This window comes from Nicotiana sylvestris, chromosome 8 (genome assembly GCF_000393655.2).
Source record: "Nicotiana sylvestris chromosome 8, ASM39365v2, whole genome shotgun sequence".
Classification (NCBI taxonomy): Eukaryota; Viridiplantae; Streptophyta; class Magnoliopsida; order Solanales; family Solanaceae; genus Nicotiana; species Nicotiana sylvestris.
The window spans coordinates 110,523,542-110,535,484 of NC_091064.1; the positions used below are offsets into that span (position 1 = coordinate 110,523,542).

Here is an 11,943-nt window from a genome sequence, read left to right on the forward strand (position 1 = left end):
TGAATTTTCTAAACTTAATGTTCTATAACCTATTTTAAACTCAAGCTTAACGGATTTTTTTCTTTTCTTTGAAACAAATACTCTATTAAGGAAAAACTCTAGAAGAAAAAGATATTTTTTTTATTCTTTTTTTTTAGGAAGAAAATCTAAAGAGTGAACCACAGAAAAATATTTAGAATTTTCATTTGATATTCTGATGCAAGGTTTCGAAACAAGCAATGAAAAAGATAAAACAAAATATTTTTGGATTTCAATTTTGATTGCCTAAAGAAGAATTTCTAATGATAAACAATGGATTAAAGTATGTTTTTTTTCTATGTACAATATCCTAAAGTTCTAATGAAAATAAAAATAATTATTTTTCATTTTTCACTAATTTCCCAAAGAAACACCTCAAAAGAAAATCTTTTTGGATTTTGGGATTAACACCTTAAAGAAAGCTTTTAAAGAAGTACTAAAAGAAAATTCTCTTTTTCTTTTTGAATTTTGGTCCTAATATACTAAAGGAAACATAAAAATAATTCATTTTAAGTCCTAGATATTAATTGCCTAAAGGAAAACAACCTCAATTTTATTTTCATTTCTAGAATTAGTATTCTAAAGAAAATTTATAACAAAATATAAAATGCAACATCTCTTTTTTTTTTTTTGGTTTTTTGAGTTACAACATATTTTTCAAATATAAAGCAGAAAATACAATAACAAAAGGCTTGACATTATTGTACAAAACTAGAAAGTAAAAGACGACACAAAATGAAGAACAGACTCAAAACTTAAAAATAAAACAAATCTCCTCAAGCAACTACTGACTGAGCGATCCTGACCGGATGGTCACGGGGTGTCTGTCATGCTCAAACTTCGGTAAATAAATCCACACCTGTATGAGAGAACTTTAAATCAACACTATGTGAGACAATAACACTCCCTGCTGGACACATGGAAGACATGGTTGATGCTATTTTTGCAAACTGGCTTATTTGGCCAAAAGGTGGCTAGAAGTGCAAAATTTGGTTATGACCCCGCAAAGCCAAGAACCTAAGATTTACTAGGAAGACTGGACCCTATGTGGGTTGCCTACGTATCACGCCCCGAAAGGCGAGAATCAGGTATGCGTAGTTCGGGCAAATTGGATACGTGCGAGAAATAAAAATAACAACTAATTTAGAGAAAATATTCTTTTTTCTTCTTTTCTTTCTTTTTTTTTTTTTGAAAAATGATGAACATGTAAACTCTTCTTTTTTTATTTTCTTTTTCCCTTTTTTTTTATTTTTGATTTTTGAAAAATGATGAAAAAGTACAAAAATCCTTTGAATATTTCAAGATCTCTTTTTTTTTTCTTAATAAAATGTAACAAAAAACATAATTAGGCCCCACTCGCTTTATCTTCACACTTCACCCTCTCTTTTTCTCTTTTTTTTTCTTCTTTCTTTTTTCATTGTTTTTTTTCATTTCTTCATTTACTCTCAGCTATCATTGGTCCGCCAAATGACCCTTTTACCCTTGAATAAATGCAACATGTAACACATAAGATGCATCAGGATGGTCTTTTATTTTTTGGGGTATAACTGTCCTAGACGGACCCAACCCCTGTGTTGAGTCCCCAAAGTTGAATGCACATGATGCAAGCAAACGTTCCTACTAGGGATCCGGCATGAGGCTGAATTATTCTAGGTTCAAAACCTAGGTATATGTTCTAGGCTGTGTACCCGAGCGGACAACTCGAGCCGAGGAGGGGGCTATATATCGGGAACCAAAAGGTCATCCGGCTTAGTAACTTGTCCGAGCCTCTTTCTTATTTCAAGGTATGACACTAACAGAATAGGGAGTCTCGACCAGCGAGCACATCCCCGAATATGTGAAGAGAAGGGTTTCGTAACAGTTTATATACAGTTAAGATAATATCAAAGCGGTAAAAGCAATATTTAACACATTAGGCCCAACATGTGAATAAAATCAGATAATAAATAAAGCCAAATACAACAATTATTCTAAGCTCGAACTCTAAACCCTGAACCAGGGATTCTGGGTTTGATGTCCCCAGCAGAGTCGCCAGAGCTGTCACACCTCCTTTTTACTTACACCCCCGAAAGGGAGTATATAGGAGTTTTTCCAATTAAAGGACAATTGAAACGGGATTGTTTATTTATTAAATTCAGAGTCGCCACTTGGGATAATTATGGTGTCCCAAGTCACCGGTTCAAATCCCGAATCGAGGAAAAGATTTGACTTTGTATTACAGTCCGCGAACCAGAAATCCGGGTAAGGAATTCTATTAACCCGGGAGAAGGTGTTAGGCATTCCCGAGTTCCGTGGCTCTAGCACAGTCGCTCAACTGTTATATTCGGCTTAATTATCTGATTTAAACAATTATGAACCTATGTGCAAATTTTAGCTTATCAACCGCTTTTATTCATTTTTAGGAAGATTGCAACGTCATTAAAACACGTCTTGAACCACATCACATAAATGCACCCGCGGTCCACAACACATTTTATCTAACGTTGTTGAGATTTAGATTTGGGTCACATAAATGCGCACCCGAGTTTAGGAAGGTAAATTATTAAAATAACGCGCCTAAAGCAACTACACATTTGCAACTTTGCGAGGGCCATGGAAAATTCGCTAAATGGCACGTCTCGAATTCTAAGGATTAAAATCAATTAAGTGAGGGCCATAAGTTTTGAGCTTTTATTTGGCATGACACGCCTCACTTTATTTTAAAAAGATTTGTACTCAATTAAAGCAATCTATGTATGTTCATGAATTATTTCTTAAACTATTTTGAGATTATGACAAAGTTGAGAGTTATAGATATAGTGTTGTTGGAAGTCAAAAATATTTTAGCTATTTGGAGTATTAACAAGCTATTCACATTTGGAAATGTTTACAACTTACTATTCATATTATTGAAACAATTAGTAAAGCAATATAATGGTTATATCTAGTGTTCTACTCTATCCAGACCTCAAAGATTAACGTAAACTTGTCGAAACTCATTAAGGAAATCCTCTTTCAAATAAATTATATTGCCATTTTGTAACACAACATATGGTAGTAAATTAAGGAGCATACAAGTATATATATATTATAGGCAGTAAGCATTTATGACATATAAATCATATTTGCTTCTACGGTCAAGGAATTCACTCTCAAGAATCAACACTCATTTGAGTATCAGAGAATTATCCATTCCTCTAAATAATACTTAATGATTACAACTAAATATAAATGAGATAAAATAGAAATGGACCTTGGTAAAATCTTTCTGATTAAGGAATCCAACAGCAAAAGTACAGTAAGAAATGCCGACAACAAAATGACACTTCGACAGTGGAAGTCCGATTGAAATGTTAATAGCAACAAGAACCTTGACCGGAGAAACCTGTAGTGACCTCAAATAGAACCTCAACGAACCCAACAACCTCGACGATTGCTTTCAGGTTTAGCAAGAGCTTGAAATTTCGAAATGGAAATCAACAATCTGAACCGATTTTTGAGTCTAAGAGTGCGCTTGAGTTGACAACTTGGACTGAATTTCAATGTGACTTATGGAAAATGCCAAATTTCCATCACTGTTTCATTTCTTCACTTCCACCTCTATCTGCCAAAGAAATCTTTAAGTGAAAGGAAGAGAGATTTGGCCGTTGTCTTTTGTCTGGGAGGTGGAGTTCGATCGTTTTCTCCAAATCAAAGAGAGAATGAATTTTTTTGATGGGGTAGGTCAGTCGTTCTCTCTTGGGAGCTCCGGTCCCTTTTGGATTGAAGAGGAAGCTCCTTTTTATAGGTTTAGGGTTTTAGGGCTATATTTAGGTTAATGGGTATGGGCCTAGGAATTATGGGCTAGGTCCAAAAATTAGGCCTAAAAATAGGTTGCTCGAGCCCAAATTTTATTCTTTTCCCGCGAGCAAGACTAAAATACTACCTTATTTATTAATTAATCCTACTTAAATAAAATAACTATTAAAATAAGACCAACCCTTAAAACAAACCTATTTTGGTATTTTTCAAATATCATACTAAAATAAAAATAAGGTACTTTTTTTTTGTATATATTTTTTAGTTTTACGAAAAGTAATAAACTAAAAGCAACTAAAAAGAAGAAATATTTTTGTAATAATTTTTTTTTTGATAAAATAAAGTAAAAGAGTCGAGACTAATTGAAATATCGATATTGGACTCAAACTAAATATTTTATGCTAAAATGGGTGAAATTTCAGGGAGGGTCAAAAATCACATGTCTACATGTATGAACTCCAGCATATTATGCTGGACTGGTATACTTTGCTGGCTCGAGTATAATATACTGGAGACTGGAGCACCGGTGCTCCAAACTCCAGTATATTATGCTGGACCGGTATACTTGCTAGAACTCCAATATATTATGCTGGAGTTCTAGTGTACTTATGCTGGAACTCCATCATATTATGTTGGAGTTCCAGCATACTTATCTTGGAACTCCAGTATAATATACTGGAGTTCAAGTATACTTATGCTGAAACTCTAACATAATATACTGATATATTTTTTGGGTTTTGAACAGTGTTTTCGCTCAAATTTATCTTTACATGCAAGCCGACCGTCTATTTAAAAAGATATTAAAAACAAAAAATTTGTTTGAATAGAAAACTGGGGCGAGTCGTTTCTCTACTTCCCACCGGCACGCGTTTCTATTTCTGTCCCCGCCGCTGCAGAATTTCGATCTCCAATCTCCGATCATCTACCATCTGAAGATTCTCAGTATTTCTGATTAAATTGCTTTCTTCACCACTATGGTAAGTTCTTGCTTCTTGTAGTATCTTTTGTTTTTCTTCTGAAAACTGAAAATTAATTTTACTTTTGGCTGCCATGGCTTATAATTGAACTGAAATTAATTGTTGCTGGCTTTTCCTTGGTGCTAATTCAATATCACTGGAGCATATACTGTAAATGTGTAGAGGAAATTGAATTAATTCATAGTTTAAATTTACGACGCTTTGAAGATGATCTGATCATTTTTTTGCCCTTATTTTGGATTAGGAGCGGATGAGTCATTTTCTTGCTAACTTGAGTTTCTGTGATGTAAAATTTCGATAATATTCATGCAAATTCTCTATGTTCTTCAGTTTTTTTTTTTGCCCTTTTGAATTTGGATTTTCATTCTTTTGTAGGACGGCCAAATTGGAGGCGGTAATGTACTGGTGCTTGCTGAGGATGTTATGGTACCAGTTAGTGTGGTATCCAGTGCAATCAGCATCGTAAGGAAAGAGGGGATTGAGAAGTTGGACCCTAATATTATTACTCAAGCTTCATCCCAGAGTAAATTTTCTCCCTTATGACCTCTCAAAAAAAAAAATCTCCCTTGTGTGCACTGAACTGATACTTCTCTGCTCTGCTAATGCTGTGACTACAAGTGACTCATTTTGATGACACTGTTTGCTAGTCTATGTGGTTTTTATTATGTTCTTGGATTCTTTTTTCTAAGTCCTTTGCTATGTTTATTTGTTTAATTTATTTATCACTATGTTCATACCTATCAGAAAAAGAAGTTTGTTGCTATGTTTATCGGAGGTTTTATATGCAGAAGATTTTTATTTCAAATTTTTTTTTTTGGGATTTGATGATGAAAGAGATAAGGTAGGAATTTCCTGTAAAGTGGCCAGGTTTATATTAATAGGCGGTGAGAACTGAAGACTTCTAAAATAGATGCCACTAAAGGGCAACACCACACCATAATTTCTTATTAAATTCATGGTTTTCTAATGGCATAATGATAAGGAGCCTCCAATCACATTCTCAACTCTCAAGCGGTTGGGCTGGCCTTTTGTCTTGTCCAAATAACTAATGTTTATTTTTTATGGTTATATATATATATATATATATATATATATATAAAATATTTCTCCAGTAATGCCTCTCTTTGCTAATGCTATGCTTCTATTGCATTTTGAAGATTATCTTTTTGATTTGATAATGAAAATTGGGTTTTGTGCTTGAAGAATTATAGATCTTGACGCATTTCTAAGCTTTTCGTGTTTGACAAGTCTGAGGACTAGTGTTTGTGATGTATGCGATTTGTGGGCAACCTAGTACACCATAATAGATTGTTGTGCCAATTATTAAGATGTCCTTTTGTCCAGAGACTGATCAGTGTGTTGGAATTGCAATATCATAATCTAAGAATTGTGTCTATTTTTGTGATGTAGCTTCCTTTGTGTGGATCAAATATCCGACTGTTTGTTTCAGAAGTAAATTAGTGCGGATCAAATATCAGAATTGAGGGACCAATATCAGTTAATCTGAGTCCAAGTGGCAGCAATTTGAAGCCTTTGGGAAGATTCTGATTGGTAGTTATTGGAGATAAAGATGAGCTCAAGGAAGCCGTTTGGATGAATTGGAAGTGAAAATACTGATAAAAAAATAAATTGGAAGAGAAAATTGGTGGAAAAGAGGAAGCTGCTTGAATAAGAAAGAAGCTAAAGAGGTTCCAGCCAATTTAAGCCAAAAAGATAAAGAGGGACTACTCTATGTTTTTTCTTGTTCTGGGTTTATTTACTTAATTGTATAGCATCCAGGGCCCTTGCGTATTTCATATATTAGATTATTAACTCTGAGACAAAAAGAAAAAGCTCTTCTTCACCTTAATGATGTGATGAAAACGTGAAATTGGTATGTAAGAGAGGAACGAGACAGAGAGAGATCGCCCTGTTCCAATACGGTTCCAATACTTTACTGATCAAAAGGAAAAGACAGAGAGGGGTGTAGGGGTGGGGAACCATCCTCGGATAATAAATTCCCAAGTGGGTTAGGATAGAAAGGGAGCTTGTCTTCTTTCTTTATTTTTCTTTTTCCTTTTCCTTTTCTGTGCTCTCTGCTTGTGATATTGAATCTTTTTCCTGTGTTAACCTCTGGTTATTACAGGCCTGACATCAGTGAAGTCTGCTTCTATGGATATCGTTGCTCTCATCTGTAGGTCCCTTGAGTTCCCTAGTGATAAATTGTGTGGGCACATCTCAAGAGTGTTGAAGCCTGGTGGAACAGTCCTACTTAGTCTAAGTTCTCAGTTAATCTCGAAGGTTACTGAATCCTCCCTTTGTGCGTATTTTTTCGTGGAAAATATGTATGCATGTTTGAATTGTCCTTTCCATCTGAATTGCAGGAAAACTCCACCCATGAGCGCAAATTATTGTTGGCTGGATTCTCTGATGCACAGTCATCTGAAGCTGGCCAGTCTTTCGTGGTTAGTATTATATCCATGTGCCTTTATTTAGCTTCCTGTCTTCCTCTAACCCCTTTCAATTCAATGATTCTTTTATCAGAGAACTATTACATTCCTTCTTCCATTTCAAATTCTCATAACACTTTTTCTATGATGAATTTAAATGGGCATAACACCTATTTCATGGCATGAGGTCGCTCATTGCTTCATTGTTATTTGTGTGGCATCAAATTTGCAACTCTAGGCACTTAGATAAAATTTGAAGTTTATTCAGTTTTCAACTGATCGTCGCACCACTCTCATATGTTGATGTTATTTAAGGAAGCCTTGAAGCTAGTCATTATAGGAACACTTAGATTAAGTCCAGTGTTATAGGAGTCCTTCAGTTTGGCTATATATGTATGATGGTGTTATAGGGATACATGTGGAATTTAGAGACTCTTAGTTTTACAGAACCCATGTTTGTTTTAAAAGATAAATAATTGCTATGGAATGAATTGGGCCCAAAGAGAATAGACAAACACCCGATTCTCCTACTTGTTTGAGATTGAGACATAGTTGTTGTAAAAAAACCTTGAAGTTATTGATCTTGACTCAAATAAATTGTGTGGTGAATTTTATCTCTGAACAGATAACAGCAAAGAAACCTTCATGGAAGATTGGTTCATCCTTCTCTATCAAGAAAGTCGCAAAAAGTTTGCCGGAAGTTCAGATTGATGATTATTCAGATCTCATTGATGAGGATAGCCTTCTCAGTGAAGAAGATCTGAAGAAACCTCAATTGCCAAGTGGTAATAACCTGCACCAGGATTGCCTCACTCTGACATTATCAGTTTCTCCATTAGTATTTTGAACTCAATTTGTTGCACACTTGGTGGTGCAGTTGGTGATTGTGAAGTTGGAAAGACAAGGAAAGCATGCAAAAATTGTACGTGTGGAAGGGCTGAAGCTGAAACAAAGGTACAACTTGGACCAACGGCGGAACAGCTGAACAATCCTCAGTCAGCCTGTGGCAGTGTATGTCTCCTTCTATATTGATTTCTGTTATACTAGTTGATTACTCCCGTCTTCCAAAACTTCTGGCGTATTTTTCAGCCTTTCAAATAACGCACATCTTTGAATGAAAAAAATCTTCTTTTGAAGTATTCAGAATGGTGTTAACTTTTAGCCTTTTAAGAAAAATTGTTCGGTGGCTATACAAAAGTAAAGAATCTACACAAAAGTGCGGTTTTCTACGAAATTTACTGTCTATATATACTGCTAGTTGCCTTTCACTATCTCAATTCAACTCTGAATTTCTAATAAATTTTTGAATAGGTGCATACGCTAATATCTTTACTAGTCGTCAAGCTAGTACATCTAATTTGAGTGTATAGGAGGGAGTGCTTTAGTTGAGTAGTTTCTGCAGAAAACTGAAAAACTATTTTCAAGTGCACTGTCATCTACTGATATGTTTGTATATTTGGTTGTTGATTGGTGTTATAGTGTGATTTAGCAGACAGCTGGACAACTAGTTGGTTTCTTTCTTTTGATTATTACCTTCATTGATCAGCCTTTGAGTTTTGCCATTAGTCTTCTTGTTAATTGTTTTTTCTGGGACATGTCTTCTATGTTGACAGTGTGGTCTAGGTGATGCTTTCCGTTGCAGTACGTGTCCTTATAAGGGTCTTCCTCCATTCAAACTAGGCGAAAAGGTACATGTCAAGAACAAGTTATTCCCCTCTATTTCTCTATTTCCTTCTCTGAGGCTTCATTATGCAGGAATAAATATACAGTTATATATTCCTTACTTACCTAAGGAAAAAGATTGCAGTATACAGGAAGACAATGTGTACTGACATTTATTTGTAATGATGCCAGTATTTATGGTGAACATGAAAGTGAAACCTTTGATTATTGACCAAAATCTAACTGGCTCTTTGAAGCTTTTGTCTCACCAATCATTTGTTTACGGAAATAATGCATTTAGATGACAAGCAACCGTGTTGTGATTCTACTCTTTGTTAGAATCCTGAATAAGAGGAGGGTAATATGAACTGGTTTATGATTGGGGCATCTCAAGTATTCTTTTTTTTTTTTTTTTTTGAAAATAGTTTGACTAGAAGTTCTGATTTGTTACTTTGCTTTGTTTGGATCTCACGTGTGGCTGTCTTAGAATATGAACAGACCCAGTTGACCTGTTTTAAAACTGATGGTGGATCCTAGATATAGGACTATATTTATGTAAGGCTTTGAAGTGATGCCAGTTGTTAAATCTCATCGGGTTTTGCTTGTTGATGGTTAAGAATAATAACTTATGTCTCATGGTCGTCACGACCATGTAAAGAAAAAGTTCTTTTGGTATTGAGTTTTGAATAAAATTCAATATACATTATAAAAAGAAGGATTAAAAAAAATCACAGCAAGATTTTGTCTAATTATCCCGGAGGAGAGTGATCTCTTTGTCACAGCCAGATTTGTTTATTGCACATAGTTGGGGCCTTGGGCATCAGACTGATGCTATTGATGATTTAGTTCTTTGATTTTTTCTTCTTTTTTTTTTGTTTTTTTTGAAATGGGAAACCATTTAATCCAACGCGATCAGTTATGGCTGTTGCACTTGATGTTGTTCTTCACTGAGCATAATGATTCCTGGGGAGCCCTAGTCTCTGGTTGATTTCATTATTATATTCTTGTTTGCATTGTGATGTGTGATAAATTCCAATTGAGTATGACACCTCTCTCACTGCTTTGGCAGGTAACACTTTCTGGGAATTTTCTTGATGCTGACATCTAATTGCGGATGATAACAGTCTATATGGGATTGCAGAAACCGTTATAATTAGGTCAAAATTAGTTTGTTCATTTTGGTTGAGGTGAGATAAGTGAATGTGTAATATGGACTCTTGAAGAAGTGAGGGAAATAGCAGTGGACTGTGAACTAGTGTTAAGACTTCTAATAGCTGTTAGAAGAGACTTGGATTTATATGACAGAACATAGAGATTTCTAGTGTGTACCTCTCCCTCTCTCTCTCTCCCGCTCCAGCTCCAGCTCCCCCTCTCTCTCTCTCATATGTCCCCAACCCCTAGCTCTGGTATCTTGTGTATATGATCATTTTGGTGTTTGTTGCTCAATTGGAAAGAAAATGATGAACACCAGGAGGATTGGTGATCTCGAGTGTGAAAGGTAGAGTTTATGACTCGCAATTATTAGCACTGTGCGTCTGCTCGCTTGATTTGCCATCACTTTGTCTGGTTGTGTGGGGGGGGGGGGGGGAGTTGTCTGAATGGCAAATCATCTAGAATGGAAAAATGAAACATTGTGACTTTTTTATTAAAAACTTTGGGTAGCCTCATCCCTCTATTTATAGCGCAACCAATAGTTTTTCGGAATTTCACCATACTGCATGTGTTCTTGAGTTTGATAGCGGATGGTCGATGCTCGTTTTTTAGTGATTAGTACGGACTACGGAGACCTGTGAGGATAAATGTTCCATTATGTTTGCATGCAATTTACTAGACGACGGGACGTGAAAGTTAAAATGTCAGAGAGGGGTAGTCAATAGAGTAAATTTTATTTTACCTTGTTAATTTTTAATGGTAGGCAAATAATCCGCTTTTTGAATGAGACTGATTACTTACTTGTGCACTAAATTTCTGCGGGGTCCGGCATGTTAGGCCAGAGGGATACATGAAATATTCAGAATGAAATTTCTTTGAACAATTTACGGCGAACGAATAGGGACCCAAGGCTAAGCGGACAATGACGGGAAAAAAGCCTAGAAGTGAGGCTTCGAGGTGTAACTTTTTGTTGTTGGATTGAATTAATTTTGATTCACCGACATCAATTTATATAGAGAATACCTTGAATTGGACAGTTGAAGACTTGTAAATCACTTCGCGCTATTTGGTATGCAAAATCAGAAAACATTTTCAAAGTGAAAAATTTGAGAGCAGCATCCATTCAGAACCCTTTCGGTAGGAGAAAAAGATGCTAAATAATATCCATAGAACTTCGACAAAAGAGGCAACATGATTGATGCTACAGCACCCTACAAATATTGCAATATTAACTCTATTTCGCTGAAGCGTTTAGCAATTTTCATTTTCTGTCTGCAATGGGTAAAAAAATATTTTGATTCGCTAAGTTTGCCTTAAAATCAAATTCCTCCTCCAACATTAAACAATAAATATTCTGCTCCCCTATTATATGCATCATCTATTTTACCCTTGGCATTTTTAATTCCTCCTCTATGCATATAATTTTTTTTATTATATTTAAATTGATAAAACACTTAGCTAAATATTTTATTATGAATTTTACAATTAAAGCTCAATAAAATTTAATTAGAATAGTACTTTTATGAATTTGTAACAAAATTTATCGTAACTCTTTCTTATTGTTACTTTAATATTAAGTATATATTTAAGTTTTACTTTCTCTTTTATTCTTTATTATATATATTCACACACACACACAGATATATATTATTTGTATTAACGAAACATATTTTAATTTGGAATTTAAAGAACATCCATGGTATAAATATGTATTCTTTTAGGAATTTATTATAATATTTAACTCTACTTTTAATTATTTTTTTATATTACCGCTAACTTTTATTTGATTGACATTAGCAAGATCTTTTATTCTAATATTTTAATTGTCCTCAGTTCTTTCATTAATAAATTATATATGATTGATTATTTTTTAAAAAAAATTAAAATATTATTTTCACTATAAGTAAGTCCATAACATAGATTAAGAA

The 11,943-nt window shown here is 34.6% G+C and overlaps 1 protein-coding gene across 1 annotated transcript; it reads left to right on the forward strand.

Moving 5' to 3' along the window:
• Positions 1 to 4,612: 4,612 nt before the first annotated feature.
• LOC104229545 (anamorsin homolog) lies at positions 4,613 to 10,191 on the forward strand. The gene is made up of 8 exons (XM_009782197.2): positions 4,613 to 4,772; positions 5,148 to 5,295; positions 6,898 to 7,052; positions 7,136 to 7,216; positions 7,827 to 7,986; positions 8,079 to 8,212; positions 8,815 to 8,889; positions 9,933 to 10,191. Exons 1-8 carry the CDS (start codon positions 4,770 to 4,772, stop codon positions 9,969 to 9,971), a joined length of 795 nt encoding a protein of 264 aa, XP_009780499.1. The 5' UTR covers positions 4,613 to 4,769; the 3' UTR covers positions 9,972 to 10,191.
• The last annotated feature ends 1,752 nt before the right edge of the window (positions 10,192 to 11,943 follow it).

Bases quoted from the DNA above. Each gene is read 5' to 3' on its own strand.
- LOC104229545 (XM_009782197.2), top strand. The intron at 7,053-7,135 runs GTTACTGAATCC...TCTGAATTGCAG, and splicing joins GTTCTCAGTTAATCTCGAAG to GAAAACTCCACCCATGAGCG. The intron at 8,213-8,814 runs GTATGTCTCCTT...CTATGTTGACAG, and splicing joins CTCAGTCAGCCTGTGGCAGT to TGTGGTCTAGGTGATGCTTT.